The sequence below is a fragment of the Rattus norvegicus genome, chromosome 6, assembly GCF_021556685.1.
Source record: "Rattus norvegicus strain SHRSP/BbbUtx chromosome 6, alternate assembly SHRSP_T2T, whole genome shotgun sequence".
NCBI classification, from domain to species: domain Eukaryota; kingdom Metazoa; phylum Chordata; class Mammalia; order Rodentia; family Muridae; genus Rattus; species Rattus norvegicus.
The window spans coordinates 12,772,450-12,785,041 of record NC_141539.1 but is presented as its reverse complement, the minus strand read 5'-3'; the positions used below and the strand labels follow the sequence as shown (position 1 = coordinate 12,785,041).

Genomic DNA, 12,592 nt, shown 5'->3' with positions numbered 1-12,592 from the left:
AACATAGTTACTGGGACACATATGCTACTACATACCTATCATGTCTAATGAACTCTACATCATGTCCCTGATGGCACTTCTTAATGCAGTTCACACATATGGCATTTCGATCTGTGGTGTTACAAGTATGACATCTAAAAAGCAAAATCTTGTATTATTGAACTCGTCAGGAATTCACAACACTGCATTTTACCATAATCTCAATCTGCTCAGGAAAACCTGGGCTGTACAGGCAGCTACCGTGCCTTTAATCCCAACACTTGAGAAGCAAAGCCAGCCTGGTCTAGCACAGGACTACACAGGTAGACCTCAACTCAAAAATAAATCCTCTCATTTTGGGAGTAAGAAAAGTCAGAACTAAAGGAGCTACGTATTGTCAGCAATCAGTTTACATCCCCACCACTCCCAGTATTTAGTCTTTGATTCTGGAATTCAGTGCAGACACTAGAACCAAGGATGTTAGGCAATGATAATCTACTTCTGTATTCAATTGAGTAATTAGGAGTATACCTGTAGAAGTCATGCATGGGATAGCTGGTATAACTTGATATTTTATATAAACATTGTCCTCTACTAACAGCCTTTTCTATGGCATCTTGATTGTTCATTATCTTGTTATCTGTAAAAACAAAAAAGTATTTCCAATAGCTAGCCAAGAATACAATTACATGTAAGAATAGAAATAGGTTTTCCTTGTATAAAATACTACAACTCTAGAACAAGCTTAAGCCAGACTCAACACTGGTCATTTAAAACTTCTAGGTTGGAAAATGACAGGAATCATGTGCTTTGTGGTTGGTTATTAGAGAAGTTTAAAAAGTACAACATACCTTTCATTGTCACGTTAACACCAGATGCTAAAAATAAGCCTCCAAATCTGTTGTTAAAAATCTGATTGCCTTCTAGTGTTGCAGTTGCATGATTTGTAATTTCAATACCTAAAGTGAGATTCGCAAACAAGTAGATGCATGTCAGTTTATACCGGTCCAGACCCGCTAAGCTGAGAGGGCAGCTCGTACTTTGACACAGCTTGCTAACCAGCTGAAGGGCACTGCAAGTGTGTTCACCAACAGCATTCATGTGCTCAGAACTACAGTCCAGCAGGACAAGCAAGCTACAGCTGTGCTAAGTATAAAGGGGATACTGCCCAGGAGCGTGCTGAAAAGAAAAGCTGCTGAATGGTCACTTGTCAGCGGACTCCTGTCTGTAGTTCCATCTGACCACAAACTTAACTGTAGTTCATGTTGAGAACAGTCGGAGTAGCTCTTTAAGAATAAGTTATCTAATAACCAAATGGCATATACCCTCTCTATAGTTACAGGTTCAAGATAAAATACAAACCTGCAGCAAATCCATCGAATATTCTGTTTTTTCTTAAGACTGGATGACTGTTGGTGCTGATAAGAACACCTGCTTGAGCGTTCCTGAAAATATCATTTTCTTCAAGGAGACCTACAATTAAAATGCTTAGGTTAAAGCTAGTGTATGTAGCCAATATGTATTGATCCAGGCTCTCACTATGGTTACAGGATGCACAAAAGTTCTGCTAGCCCTTTCTATTTGGCTTGTTTCTCACTGCGTTATATAATAACCCTTTAGTTCAAAAGAAGGTTTTAGTAATTTGAAGATCCTGTTTCCTTTCATCTGATACTCATATTCAATTTTTGAGGGGTTTTAAAAATTTGCATTTGAAGTCTTTATAGACAACCTGTTTTTAGGTGAAGACATGGCTCAGTGGTTAGAGCACTGGCTGCTTTTCCATGGGACTTGGGTTTGATCCCCATGGTATCTTACAATCACGTTTAATTCCAGTTTTAGGGGATCCAAAGCTCTCTTCTGGCCTCTGTAGGTATCAGGCATGTAAGGTGTTACAGACTTTAATAATATTAACAATAAAAGCACCAAGGCCTGTTTTTAACACAGTAAACATGATGTGGAGTTTGAATTTCCAGAAGGTAGATGTGTCATTTCAGTAGACATCTGACCTCAGCTATTTCTGGGTATTGCATCATGTCTCCCTGTAATGTCCTCTCATCCTTCCCCTTGCTTGGTTAAGAACCAATAGACAACACTGGCCCCAACACATTCCCATCTATTTTCCTTGCACGTTTGTGCACCATGGGCAAGCCAAAGAGTCCAAAGAGGGCATTAAAATTCCCCAGGACTGGAGTTCGAGAAGACTGTAAGCTACCATGTAGATGCTAGGACTTGAACCAGGTCCTCTGCAGACAATGCCACTTCTGCCCCATCCCCACCTTTTCAGGCATTCAACCATTTCCTTTTAACTTTCTTGTCCTCCCCATTCTCATTGAATATATGAATTTGCATGTACATGTATGGTGCTCTCTGGCTACTCTGGAATATGGGGACTAAATCCAGGTCCTCAGGTCTGTGCAGAAGCACGTTACGCTGATTATCTCTTGGCCTCTAATGCTATTGAGACAGAGCTCCTGACTGCATACAGGAAACCTTACCCAGCTTTGTCTACTTCTATATGTTCTAAACCATTCTCAGCTTCCTTCAGATTCTGTCAACAATAAGCCACTCCATTTAATTGTAGATTTTATGGGTGTCAAACGGTTTTAGTCACTGTGTTTAGCTATCTGTACCGTAGTGCTTGGTACAGAGATGTTCCATGTGGCATTACAAAATAAATACAAATAAATAAATACAATTGTACTTGGAAAGCCCTCTACCAGTTGAATATCCAGAAACACAGCTCATGTTATTTTATTGTAGACACCTCAATACCCTGCAGTGAAAAGCAATCCCTCAGTACTCTGTCTTTTAGGGGCAGAGTGGGGGAGGGGTGTCTCACACAGCCCAGACCGGCTTTAGACTTGTGCCCCTTTTGAACCTCAGACTTCCAGGTACTGACCATAGGTGTGAGCCACTACAGTTGAGCTATCCTCACTGTGTTTTGTAAAGACTACGAGCTGGTACTTAGCTTTTGAGTTATTAAAATCTAACTTTGAGTTTCCATCACTGATGGATACTGTTGTGATACAGTAAATTATTTCAAGTATTGGTTAAGAGTCTTAGGTTACTGACACTGGAGAGCAGTGCTTTGCTCTCGAGTGCGCTCCGCCCCCCCCCCAATCATCACTGGACTAGTGCTGCAAGGCAGGCTGGGTTGGCTTTATGGACCAGGATCAACACTTGTTTGCTACAGGGTTGGATGTGTTACACTCATTAATTCATCACATCTTCTGTCACTTGACTTTAATGTTAATTAGAACAATAAAAGGACCAGAGTGAGGAGGTCTGACTCTCCCTTCAAAATGCTTTACTGACAACTGGGCAGAGTTAAGGTGGTTACAAGAGATGGAAACACTGGAAATATCCGTCTGTCTAGTTCTAGGCACTAATTTCCTGAACCATCTACGGATGTGGTAAGGAGAAAGCATTCACCTGTACATTCTAGTTGACGGTATCACTGACCATTAAAGCTACAGAAGAACAGCACAAGACTGGGTTTCTCACTAGTGCAACACTAACAACAGTACCTCGACCCCCATTAAATATACAGATGCCGCCATCCCTTCCATCGTGGATTTTATTCCGTCTCAGCGTAGGATTGCTGTCTGTTTTAATCCAGACGCCAGCCATTGCGTTGTCGAAGATTTCATTGTCTTCTATACAGCCTAGACCTAGAAATATAAAATTTAGGTACATTATTTAGAAGACATATTCCTAAAGTTTAGTAACAAAGGAAAAAAAGATGGGTTAAACATACCAGAATTATAAACTAGAATTCCACCATTTTGTCCTCCCCAAATTTTGTTTCTTCTAATTTTGGGGTTGCTTCCAGTCCTATGGGTGAGAAAGAAATCAATACCATTTCAATCATTCCAATTTGTTTAATATCTTAAAACAACAAGCCACACACACCCTGGCAAGAACTACATAGGACCAGTGAGATGGCTCAGCACTTGGCAACATGGCTTGACCTGAACTCACATGGTGGACGCAGAATTGAGTTGAAAGCTATTCTCTGAACTTGACACCTGTACCTTTGTACACACATCTGCCCACATGCGTGCATAAAGCACTATAAATTAGTACCACACTTTGCTGTAGCATCATATGGCTATAGACCTCTACAGCTAAGTTAAACAACTTTCTGTCTTTTTCATACAGGAGGTTAAATGCTGAATTTATAATCATTGAGACTCTTAGGATTTCTGGGCCAGGGGTGGTGAATGCTATATTCCTTTAATCCCAGAATCCGGGATGCAGATCTTTGGACTTGAAACCACCATGGTCCACGTAGAGATCCTGCCTCAATGAACAAAAGTCCAACACCCCTTCTCCAAAAACCGAGAATCCCAGAAAATGCTAACGAGGAGATATAAACGGTTATTCGTGCTGGACATGGTAGTGGTGCACATACTTAATCCCAGCACTAGAACTGTGGAAACAGAGATAGTCAGATCTGTGTGAGTTGCAAGCCACCCTGGTCTACATAGTAACTTCAAAAGTTTGTTTAGTAACTAGCATAAAAACCTGTTTCCATTTTATAGAATGCCAATGGCATGATTAAGAACGGGGCACGGGTAGGTGCAGCTGAGCAGCTCGGGACCACACGAGTGACAAGAGCTCTGCTGGCACACACCGCTTACCACTGAACAAGAAAAGCTTCACATGCAGAGACATGAGTGTACAGAACACAATGACTGCCCAGTAAAGACAAAATTTCTACAGTCTACACACTCCCAAGTCCTTCCCGAAAGAAAGCGCTGACCTTATCTGAACCCCTGAATACATATGATTGTAGATATCGTTATCTTCTAGAACACCATGTCCATTGTCATAGAAATAAACACCGACCTAACGATGGGAGAGAAAAAACAACTCATGTCATACTTTTTTTTTTTTTTAATAAAGCATTACTGATCCAAAGAAGACCAAGTAAGCAATCTTACCTGCTTGCCACTGTGTATCCGATTTCTTCTTAGTACTGGCGTGCTGCCAGTTGTCACCCAGACGCCAGCCAGGGTGTTGCTGTAAACTTCATTTTCTTCTATTACACCTTGTCCCTTTTCATGCTGAATACAAGTTAAACTGGTTATTGTACATGCTGTCATAGCCAACGGTCTGTAAGTATAGTCCTCCCTCAAACAGTTCTGCCACCAACTTCGGTGTTTGGAGTTTCCCCTTAGCTAGGCAAGGACATGATGACAAGGACATGATGACAACTTTCTTCTTTCTCAGTGCTGGTGTCTGAGTGCTGGGCTACTCCCAGGCCCGTGCAGCAGTGCCTTCCTGGCTGCAGGCTGCACCGGCTTGTCTCGCTCTGCCCCAAACTGCCTTCCCCCTTGAGACAGGGCCTGGAGACCTGCCTGCCTCCGTTTTCTGAGTGCTGGAACTTAAAGGCGTGTGCCACCACACCCAGGCTAACGTTTTTTAGTTTCCTTAGTTCTTTCATTTTTTTAGACAGGCTGGCCTCCAACTTCTGGTCCTCCTACCTCTTCCTAAATCGGGGTCACACAGCGTCCTAACATTTTCTTTTTTTTTTTTTTTTTTTTAAGATTTATTCATTTATTATATGTAAGTACACTGTAGCTGTCTTCAGATACACCAGAAGAGGGCATCGGATCCCATTACAGATGGTTGTGAGCCACCATGTGGTTGCGGGAATTGAACTCAGGACCTCTGGAAGAGCAGTCGGGTGCTCTTAACCGCTGAGCCATCTCTCCAGCCCTTTTTTTTTTTTTTTTTTTTAAAGATTTATCCTAACATTTTCTTAAAGGTGGCTTCTACTTTAATCTTCTAAATTTTTTAAAATACCCCTTGTGTGGTTTTATACTTTAGATGTACAAATGTTTAGAGGAGAAACATTTTTTTAAAGCTAAGGAACACTTCTAAAATGTGTATACATTACAAATGTTTCATTCAGCAGTTATTAAAATTTTTGCTGAGAAACCACTCCAAAATAATAAGGTCTCAATGATACCAGAATTTTTTTTACCGCCCTCAGAAAAAAATTTAAGAGCGAGGTTGCTGTTTGATTTTAAGGCTCTCTCTTTTGTGGGTGGCAATGGTTATAGTTTATATATTGCTTTTATAGAATTTCAGTTTTATAAAGTAGTCACATTGGCAAGACACGACGACGACACAGCAGATATCACACCCAGTAAGTCTTTAAGGGCAGCCGAGGTGGCTGGGCACGTGTAGGCTTGGCCCTGAGCTTCATGACTGTGACGCCCGAGACCCAAACGGTGGCCGGCATTCCCCACCCACCCACACACTCAACGGGGTTCTCTCTTACGCCCCAGAGCACTCGGCTACTTCCGTATCAGAATCGAAATCATTTGTGTACGCAAAGGAGGACTGAGACTAGTATCTAGTCTATATACTAAAGTTACAAAGTCATAATCCAGGAATTTCTAACATAATCTTGTCACGTTTCTGTTTTCTCCAGCTAAGCTCACGATGCTTAGCCTCAAGTCTGTTTTTTCTCACTGTGGTCCTTCATGTACTCACTGCAGGGACCCTTCCTGTCTCCCACTAACCAGCAAGTGGGAGTAAAAACAACACAGCCGCCACATCATTTTGTTCTGTTAAGGTGGGTTTTGGAGTCGTCATGCCTGTCTGGCAAAGTGCATGGCCTACAAAGTCACCATGCAGCCCTGGTCCATGCTGCGCTTATGGGCCTTTATATCTAGCTACCCATCTTTTTGTTTTATGACACAAGAGGCAGGAGTTTAACAAATACTTTAATATAAGGCTTGAACATGAGAAGTAAGAGAAACAGAGGTGCTTATAAAGATGCCTCCATGATCATGCATAGAAGTTTCTTAATAAGTCACTTTTTGTAGTTTTCTTTCCTTCCCTCCCATGTCTTTAAGAAGGGTCTCATGTTATCCAGAGTAACCTTTGATCTCCTTATAAAGCCTACGATGACACTTGGACCTTCTAATCCTCCTGCCTCATCCAAATCCTGGGATTATAGGCTTGGGCTACCAGGCCTGGTTTAAGTGGTGGTGGGAACTGAATCTATGCCAGGTAAGCACTCTACCAATGAGGCACATCCCTAGCCTTGGCCCTTGATTTTCATGTAAGAGCTTCTGTAACGACATTCATTAACTTACCACATAAATCCCACCATGCTGTCCATCGTGAATTTTGTTATGTCGAACAATAGGACAACTGTTTGTCCTAATCTGAATTCCTGCTAACGCATTACCTATTTAAAAATAAAGTTTACAAGGTCAGTATTTAGAACCTAGTAGTATGGAGTCATTTTACATCAGGCAATAGTAGCAATTCGTGTCCTAGAACCTTAGTGAGCATCACAAAACAAAGATAAGAGAACTAGAGTGTGAGCAGATGTAGAAATGTGGGCAGACTAATAGTTGAGATCAAGCCAGGTTGTCACTATTCTGGTTACTTCCAATATGACTTTAGGCCATGTCTGAGCCTCTTCATGCCTGTTTTCTGATTGACACTAGATATTAGCATCTATCTCACTGAAGTGATGTGAATACCATGTGTCTGGTACATCAGTTTGCTGAATTCAAGCTTTAAGAAGGTGTACTTCCCTATTCTACTGAGCTCAAAGTACATTGAACTTCAACCAACATTATTAGATATTTAGTGAATGCAAGAAAATCATACACAATCCTTAGGTCTAGGGTTAAGACATTTTTCTGAGGTATTTGGGATAGTACCTTGTACACATACCACTAAGTAAATGTTTAAGTATCAAAGAATAATCTTTGAAACTCTGTATTCTTAAGTTTTGTCACTGTTTTGTGTATTATGTCCTCATGAATGTCTGTGGATCGTGGACTCATGGATACCCTGGAACTGGAGTTACAGATGGTTGTAGGCGCTCGGACTTGAACCTGGGTCCTGTCAACCACTACATCATCTACCCCTTTATTGAGACTTTGAAAGAACAAGGTCACTTCTCTCACTTACACAATTTCAGAACGGTCTACGGCTAACATCAATTAGGCTCGCATTATTGTTGTGCTCTCCCTACCCCCAAAAGGGCAAGAACCACAGATCTGCACTACCCTGGGGCTGTGGGCCACGGAGTGATAGATAGTGCGTGAGCAAATACAGGCACCTGAGCAGACACACCGCATTTATATCTATAATCCAAGAGATGTGTGGTTTTATGCCCTAGTGTGTTACTGAACCACTCCAGGTCTCCAAGAATAAGCAGGTCCTCACGCTCATCAAGAAGGGCGTGGGTGGGGAGCACCCACAGGAGCAGGAGCAGCTGAGCAATGCAGAGGGAGCCAGCTCCCGTCTCCTCTCCTCACTCGGTAGTCTACATGTGTTGCATTTATATGCACGTGTGCGCAAACAAACACACAAAGGGGAAAAAGACAGGCTAATGGATAAGTTTTATACAACAAAATCATTTGCTTACCATAAATGTCATTTCCTTCTATAAGGCCTCGTCCATCACCAAAGATGTAAACTCCTCCTTGATTTCCATTAAATATAGAATTCCCCCTATAATATAAAACAATTTTTAAAAATCATATACTTAATGAAGCTTTTTACATCTGCAGTAACATGAGACTTAGCTTATTTGGACTTAAAAGTTGAATTTGTGAAATGTGGCCTTTCTTTTTAGTCCTTTCTACTACTAAGGGCTTTGAAGTAAAAAAAAAAAAAAAAAAACCCACCTAATATCTAAAATGAAAAAGCATTTATTTATGTCTACTTTTTCAACGGTGAACTAATACAGAGACATGGCTATTACTGGGCAAGCTCTGAGCCACATCCTCAGATCTTAACTAAATAATATTCTTTTTGTTGTTTGAATTTGGTTTTAGTCTCACTATATGGACTAGGCTGGCCTCCAACTTCTGGGTTCCTCCACCCTCTGACTCCTGAGTGACAGGTCACAGGTATGCCAGCACTCCCAGCTCCAAATAGTATTTCAAACATTACTTTGAAACACTGAAAACAACTGCTTTTAGTTAACTTAGAAACACATAATGAAAGTTTGCAGTACATTTTCATAAAGCTAACAGATAACTTGACAATTAAAACTCAATCAGCTGAGCATGGTAGTGTAAGCCTTTAACCCCAGCACTCAGGGTGCAAAGGTAGGTAGACCTCTGAGTTCCAGGCCAACCAGATACATGAAGACCAGGTACCTCAGTAAAACAAAACAATGAGCAACACAGCATTTGCAACTGCTCATAAAAGAATAGAACAAACAACATAAAAAAGTGAAATAATTATACTCATTTAGATTCATTCAGAAAAACACATTCTACAACAATGTTTAGTATATATTTGTGTGTGTTGTGCAATTGATTTTTTATATTATTTTAAAAATTTTTATGTGTGTTTTGCCTGCTTTTACGTCTGTGTGAAGGTGTTGGATCCCCTGGGTGTAGAGTTATAGACAGTGTGAGCTGCCAAGTGGGTGCTGGGAATTGAACCCGGGTCCTCTGAAAGAGCAGCCAGTGCTTTTAACAGCCATTTCTCCAGCCTCACACACAAAAATATTTTAAGAGCTAATGTTCAGTATCTTCACTTTTCTTTGAAGTAAAAAAAAAAAAAAAAAAAAACAAAAAACAAAAACAAAACCAACCTGTATCTGTAATTATGCAAATACCTTATTGTTGGGTCACTATTTGAGGTAATCCATACGCCTGCGAAGTTGTTTGCATAGATTTTATTCTCTATAAATTGTCCTCTTCCTTTCTCATGGACATATATTCCTCCAGTCTGCCCATGGTGAATTTCACATCGAACCACTGTGGGATTAGCGTAGGCTTTTACCTCAAAGCCTGCTATCCTGTTTCTGTGTATGTTGCAACTTTCAAAGTAGCCCTGAAAAAAGTTAAAATCTGTATGTAAAGGCTACTTTCTAAATAGAAATGAAAGAAAAATGAAAAATAGACATTAAAGTTCCAATGATAATACAGAAACAATACAAATCTTTTTTCCTTTTTCTGAGAACAGGTTTCTCTGTGTATTCTAGGTTGTTCTGGATCTCACTCTGCAATAGACCAGGCTGGCCTGGAACTCAGTGGTCTGCTTACCTCTGCCTCTGCCAGGATTAAAGGCGTGTGCCACCACTGCCCAGCAAGCTTTCTAGTTACTATGAATGCATTTAAAGGTAGGAAAGAAAAACATATAAAGTTGTATTCAATAAATGTAATTATGAACTTAAAATGTATTATAAATGTGATTATGTATTTAAAATGTATTATCCTTTACCAAAGGGCTGATGTCTTCATGAATACCAGCACACGGGGGCTGACGAGATGGCTCAACAGCTAAGAGCGCTTGCTGTTCTTGCAGAGAACTTGGGCCTGGTTCCCAGCATCTACTCAGTAGCTCACAATTATGTCTTTAACTCCAGTTCCAGGAGAGCCAATAATGTATTCTGGCCTCTGCGGGTACCAAGCATGCGTTTGGTACATACATGCATACAAACAAACAAAACACTTATACAACCAATTACAACAGATTGGTTGGAGGGTGGGAAAAATAAAATGCCTAGTATGTTTGATCCTCAAGAGCATGAAAAAGAAAAATTGTTCCAATAATTCCACTTGTAAAAGATGACCTACAGTAGGTACAATAGGCACAACACACACAGGCCTAGATGCTCTGGAGGCTGATGCAGGAGGATTCCATCATCCAGCAGTTCCAGCTAGCTGGCACCACAGAGGCTTAGTTTCAAAACCAGTATTAATGAACGAAACACTGACCTACAAATAACCGCTAAGTGTGGTGGCCATGATGCTAACACCTGGAAGGCACAGGAGAGGCAGAGGCAGGAGGATGGAGAGCTCAAGGCCAGCCTTGGCTACATAAGATGTTTGAAATCAACCTGGGTTATAAGAGATCCTGTCTTTAAAAAAAAAAAAATTAGAAATAAACCAAGGTTCATTCATCCTAACTCAAGAAACTAGCTACACCTTGCTTTATGGAGTAAAGAATTGCATCTATTTCATTAAGGTATAATTCCAGTATAAATGTAAAATGGTTCAGTAAGGCCCAACTATTCATCCTACACTGTTTTATAATACAAAATATGAAAGCTCTTATAATTTTTATGCAGTCATCTTTATTAATTACCGCAAAGTAGGAAGTGCACAAGACTCACCATGAAACAAACCTCTCAAATTTAAAAAAGAGCCAAAATACGATGTTGTATGTTTATACTCCAGAGCTCAGAAGACTGGAAGGGATCTAAGTTCAAGGCCAGCCTATGCTACATAGTAGAACCTTGACTTAGAGTAAATAAATAAAATTAAGTAAAGTTGGAGGAAGAAAAAAAGAAAAAAGGCTATTTTCATTGAAATCAAAGTCCATAACCCAAATTATAAATTAATTTACAAAGCATCTGCCAAATATTGCATACTCTGAAGAGACTTGCTGTTACCACAGAATGTCCTTAGAGTATGGTTCTCAAGTAACAAATGTTACTACTAAGCCAAGCAAAGGATCTTCTATTGAAGTTATAAAGATACCTGGCTTGTCTTTCTGAAACTCCCATTGGCGGTTATTAAGGCTTAGGGCAGGGCTGGAGAGATGGCTCAGCAGCTCAGAGCACTGGTTGGTCTTCCAGAGGACCCAGATTCAATTTCCAGAACCAAAGTGCTCACAACTGTCAATAGATCTAATACCCTCTCTTCTGGGCACCATGGGTAACACACACACACGAATGTGAAGGGGAAGGGACACAAAGACTTGGGAGATATGAGCTGCAGATAGCTGCTTATAAATAGGGAGCCCTTCTCATGTGTGCACCAAAACCAACCCCAAACCAAACCCCCAAATATTTGGAACCTTAAGCCAGCTATATTTAGAGGCATGGTCCCTGGAAAGTGATTAGGACTAGATAGGACCACCAAGTGGAGCTTCTATGACTGAATACGGGCTGCTTGCTAAGAAGAAAGTGAAGAGACCAGGGTAAAGACATTCGTATTCTTTTTTGGCCCACAAGATGGCTGTTACCAAATGCAGCAATGTCATCCTACCCCAGAGCTGTGAGTCCACAATCTGCCTCCTGTACACTAGCCTGTGGTAACTATGCTGCCAGCAGCATAACCAGGCTAATACAACGAATAGTACAAACGGGCAAACACACAGGACAGGATGTGACACGTCATTAAAGGAGAATTTGGAGACATTTTTATGTAGCCCTGGCTGGCCTGGAACTATAAGATCGTAAATATTTTCAACATTTACAAAAAATTTATAGGGCTGAAGAGATAACTCATTCATTAAGAGCACCAGCTATTCTTGCAGAGGACAAGCATTCAGTTCTCAGCCCACATGGTTCATAACCATCTGTAACTCCTGTTCCAGAGGATGAGGCCCTGTTATGGCGCACGCACGTGCGTGCAGGTAAAACATCTATACACACTAAGTAAAGAAAAAAAAGGCTAGGCACAAAGTGTACAGCTTTAACTTCAGCGCTCAGGAGGCAGAAGCAGGGAGATCTCTGAGTTTAATTTTTTTTTTTAATTTTTTTTTTTTCCGGAGCTGGGGACCGAACCCAGGGCCTTGAGCTTGCTAGGCAAGCGCTCTACCACTGAGCTAAATCCCCAACCCCTGATCTCTGAGTTTAAAGGCCAGCATTTAATTTAATGATCTG

At 40.8% G+C, this 12,592-nt stretch overlaps 1 protein-coding gene across 5 annotated transcripts in view; it reads right to left on the bottom strand.

Moving 5' to 3' along the window:
- Fbxo11 (F-box protein 11) overlaps nt 1-12,592 on the bottom strand; it is a 76,608-nt gene that overhangs the window by 1,361 nt on the left and 62,655 nt on the right. For all 5 annotated transcript variants that reach the window (XM_087552979.1, XM_087552980.1, XM_087552981.1 and 2 more), the window contains 11 exons: nt 9,593-9,810; nt 8,387-8,472; nt 7,095-7,189; nt 4,926-5,048; nt 4,745-4,830; nt 3,737-3,813; nt 3,507-3,650; nt 1,342-1,452; nt 831-938; nt 511-619; nt 36-134 (listed from right to left, as the gene is read on the bottom strand). In XM_087552979.1, coding sequence (XP_087409105.1) covers nt 36-134; nt 511-619; nt 831-938; nt 1,342-1,452; nt 3,507-3,650; nt 3,737-3,813; nt 4,745-4,830; nt 4,926-5,048; nt 7,095-7,189; nt 8,387-8,472; nt 9,593-9,810 — 1,256 coding nt within the window. The remainder of the gene's footprint in view (nt 1-35; nt 135-510; nt 620-830; nt 939-1,341; nt 1,453-3,506; nt 3,651-3,736; nt 3,814-4,744; nt 4,831-4,925; nt 5,049-7,094; nt 7,190-8,386; nt 8,473-9,592; nt 9,811-12,592) is intronic.